The following is a 4,611-nucleotide window of genomic DNA, read 5'->3' on the forward strand; positions in this document are numbered from 1 at the left end:
AAGATATTTTTTGCAAAATAAATTACTTTAAGATTGTGAACTATTATTAATTAAAGAAGTGCAAATCTTTGTTTTTAGATGAGTCTACACTAAGATTATTTGATTGTTAAATGTTAATAGCCTTTAAAAGCTATTGTGAACTAACAATGATTATATATTGCTTTTGTATGCTCTCCAAAATTTGAAGTGTAATTTGTGTTTTCTTGACTTTTAGGATCTTTAAGAAAAAGTCAAGATGATCACGAATTTCTTCAAGCCTCAAGCTCCTTCAAATACTACTCCTAGCTCTCCTTTGCCAAGTTCTTCGTCGCCTGTCAATCTTTTCAATGCATCGGATAATGACAAAGTGTTGGCCGATTTGGATCTTAAATCAGATCCTACTGAAAGAAAACAAATGTCGAAATTTTCTCCTAATATACGTGACCGAGTGAGGAGATATTACATACTAAAGAAACCTTGCCAACCTGAAGAATTTGAATTTCCAAGTAGAGATATTGGAGGAGAATTGCGTCGTTTTAATCCCGATTGGTTTGACGATCCATATTCTCAATGGTTAGAATATAGTGTTAAAAAAGATGCAGCATTTTGCTTATGTTGTTACTTGTTTAAAAATGAGCTTGGAGGATATGGAAAAAAAGTAAGTGATGCTTTCACAACGAAAGGTTTTCGAAGTTGGAATAAAGGTATAGAAAGGCTTAAAAAGCATGTGGGTGAAGTGAATAGTGTTCATACTCGATGTTTCATGATGATGCTAGATTTAATGAATCAAGAACAATCTATTCTAACTTCATTTGACAAGCCTTTCGAGAAATTTAAAGGTGATTATCGGGTTCGCTTGAATGCTTCGGTTGATGTGATAAGGTATTTTTTGAAAGAAGAAATGCCTTTTCAGGGTCACAATGAGTATGTAACTTCTACTAAAATAGGCCATTTTCTAGATCTCTTAAAGTGGTATGCGGATAAGATGGAAGATGTGAAAAATGTGGTACTAGAAAAAGCTCCAAAAAATAACACCACGACTTCTCCCGATATCCAAAAAGACATTGTGAATTCTTGTGCAAAAGAAACAGTGAATGCAATTATTGAAGACTTGAACGGAGATTACTTTGGGATATTGGTTGATGAGTCTAAGGATGTTTCTCATAAGGAACAAATGGCTCTTGTCTTGAGATATGTAAACAAGGAGGGTAAAGTTATTGAGCGATTTCTTGGTCTTGTTCATGTGAAAGATACATCTGCAAAGTCATTGAAAGAAGCGATCTATTCTTTGCTTTTAGACCATTCTTTGAGTCGATCTCAAATACGGGGACAAGGTTATGATGGAGCTAGTAACATGCAAGGAGAAATTAATGGTCTTAAAACTCTGATTCTGAAAGATAATTCTTCGGCATATTGCGTACATTGCTTTGCTCATCAATTGCAATTGACTCTTGTAGCCGTTGCAAAAAAACATCATGATGTGAATAATTTTTTTGACATTCTTGCCAATGTTTTAAATATCGTTGGAGGTTCTTTTAAGCGTAGGGAGATGCTTCGAGATGATCAAGCTGAAAAATTAGAGGAATTACTAGTGCTCGGTGAAGTTCATACGGGAAGTGGATTAAATCAAGAACTTGGACTTCAAAGGCCTGGTGATACCCGTTGGGGATCTCATTTTAAGATGGTACGTAACTTCATTTCCTTATTCTCATCAATTGTGCATGTACTTGGAGTTCCTGCAAATGAGGGTGCAAATTATCATGAGAAAGCAATGGCAAAAAGTCTAGTGGAAGACATTAGATCTTATGAGTTTATCTACATGTTGCATTTGATGTTGAAAATTTTGGCGATTACATATGATTTGAATATGTCTTTGCAACGAAAAGATCAAGATATTGTTAGTGCTATGAAGCTTGTTGATTTCACAAAAAGAAAATTGCAATCGATGAGGGAATCTGAATGGAATTCTTTGGTAGAAGACGTCTCCTTATTTTGTGAAAAGAATGGTATTATGATCCCTGAAATGGATGAGAAGTATGGTCTTGGAAAGTCGAAGCGTAAAAGCTCAAGTGTTATCTATTCTTATCATTTGCGTGTGGAAGTTTTTTATGCTGTTATTGATTTGCAACTTTCAGAGCTTAACAATCGTTTTAGTGAAGTGAATACTGATCTACTTCTTGGCATGGCTAGTTTGAGTCCCGAGAATTCTTTTGCAAATTATGATAAAAAAAAAAAAGAATCATGAAGCTTGCTACTTATTATCCAAATGAGTTCAGTGCTTCCAAGCTTGATGATCTTAGTTTTGATCTTGACAATTATATTTACTATGTGAGAGAAGTGGACAAAGCTTTTCAAATTTGAAAGGACTTGGAGATCTTTCGATGGCGTTGGTTAAATCAAGTATGCACAAGACATGGGGACTTGTTTATTTGCTTGTGAAGTTAAGCTTGATATTACCCGTGGCTACTGCAACAGTGGAAAGAGCTTTTTCCTCAATGAAGTTTATTAAAAATGACTTGCGAAGTAGAATTAGTGATGGCTTTTTGAATGATTGTTTAGTTTGTTATATAGAGGATGAAGTATTTGAAAGTGTACCTAATGATGCGATCATTGATCGTTTTCAAAAGATGACAACTCGTCGAGTGCAATTGTAATGATAATGCTTATATTTATATAGTGTATAAGTAGTTTGTTGCCTTTTTGAATATATTAAATACCGATACTTGTTCGTTAGTTTAACGGTTGTTATACATCAGCTTAAGGTCGTTGTCCTGTCTTATGATTCGAACCCCCAGACTTGAAATCCTGGCTCCGCCTCTGCCTATATACGTTCTTACTTCTGTTGAACGTAAATTTTATTTAAATGGTTGCCGTTTGTAAATTGTAATAACATAACATGACGGAAGACTAGATTAAGTCCACCACTTGATGTGATACAAGTGACTAGATTTTAAATTGTTTTTGTTTCCTTGTAATAGTACTCCCTATATTAGTATGATCGAGTCCAATAATGTATTTCTTCCATCTTTTTTGCTTGGCCAATTTGTATTTTATATTTCACTCAAAATAATATTAATTAAATATTTATTTTTTACTAATTTTTTATTAGTAATGATACTTTTAAAATTTACATTAGACTATTTGTATTCCATTGAGTTTCAAAATGATTGTTTAATATAAAGGAATAAAAAAAAATCTCTTCATTTGTTAAAATATACAAATAAAATGAAAAATCTATTATTAATATACTTGACGAGTAAAAATAAACGAGGGAGTCCTAACTTAGTTAATTATAAAAGTTAAAAGTAATTGAATAGAAAAATGAAGTTTACTTGGTCATTAAGATTTTAGTAATTCGAGGGTAAAGAGCGTAGACAAGAAAGATTGTTGAATCTTGACCTGATTCCACAAGATTTTACCTAATACGGTAATGACGTAATGTTGAACTAATCACGTTGAATTGCCAAAGTTTTATCATTTTATTATGGTTATGTCATACATATTTATATTACAATTGTAGTATTATTTTTATGCCATACTTAAAGATGGGACAACAATATGAGATTAGTAACAGTGAGATAAAATAATAGAATGACACATTTTTTATTCTCCAAGCTTTTTTTTTCAAAGTCCTGTAAAAAAACCAAGGTTAAATATGAAAATAAAAGTTTATCTTAAACTAAATAATATTTCATATTATATCCTGACATCCGGTATATCTCATTTTTGTCAAATGAACCAAACATACTATAGTTCACAAGCCACATGCAAGGGCGGATATAACATGAAAGCTACGAGTTCACGTAAATTCAGTACCTTTTGCTCATAACCTAGTTTTGGCCCAGTTAGACCCGTTTATGCTAAGAAAAATATTGAAATAAGTGTTATCTTGTACAAAAATTATTTCGAAAAAGGTGAATACGAGCACAAAAAGTTCATTTGATTCTTGAAATTTTTTAAACTTTGTAAATTTATAATAACAAGCTATTAAGATAAAATTTAACAAAAAACTATTACTTCTTTGTAATATGATATCAAAATTATTACATTAGAAGTCGATTTAACAAGATATATACAAACATCTCAAGCCACACGATAGCTATAATCACGACAACAATCTGGACACAATATCTGTCTAAGCATCCACATTTCTATACAGTGATGATGAAACACGGGACTATAGGGAAGAATGCTTACATGCTCAATTTGGTCGAAATCACTCAAACAAAGGTGGCAAGTACCGTCCATAAAATTTATGTTATCTTGTACTAACGAATATGGTGCAAAAGGAAATCGAATGATGACTCTTTTGATAACGTTATTGTGCCTAATATAATAGCATTCCCCCCCCCCCCCCAACAATAAAAAGAAAATAATTATAACCGGAGGGAAGCTAGAATTCAAGCTTGTGGGTTGGGGTTCTAATCTTTTTAAAGTTCTTTATTCTTAATTAATAATTTGTACATATTTGACAAAAATTTTAATACAAATACATGGTTCGGATAAAAGCTATTGGGTTCGGCCGAACCCACATCCGATGGGGTGGCTCCGCCCCTGATTATAACTATGAGGACTTCCTCCAGAACAAACCCCCTTAAAATAGGTTCAACAATATCAAAGTATTCGTCGTCT

General features: G+C 32.7%; 1 protein-coding gene across 1 annotated transcript; it reads left to right on the forward strand.

The window, feature by feature from the left end:
• The first annotated feature begins 235 nt into the window (after positions 1–235).
• On the forward strand, positions 236–2,224 carry LOC132062333 (uncharacterized). Its single transcript, XM_059454920.1, has one exon. The coding sequence runs from the start codon at positions 236–238 to the stop codon at positions 2,222–2,224; it is 1,989 nt and encodes a 662-aa protein (XP_059310903.1).
• The last annotated feature ends 2,387 nt before the right edge of the window (positions 2,225–4,611 follow it).

Source organism: Lycium ferocissimum, chromosome 7, assembly GCF_029784015.1.
Source record: "Lycium ferocissimum isolate CSIRO_LF1 chromosome 7, AGI_CSIRO_Lferr_CH_V1, whole genome shotgun sequence".
NCBI classification, from domain to species: domain Eukaryota; kingdom Viridiplantae; phylum Streptophyta; class Magnoliopsida; order Solanales; family Solanaceae; genus Lycium; species Lycium ferocissimum.

Coding starts and splice junctions, on each gene's coding strand:
- LOC132062333 (XM_059454920.1), top strand. CDS start 236: ATGATCACGAATTTCTTCAAGCCTCAAGCTCCTTCAAATACTACTCCT.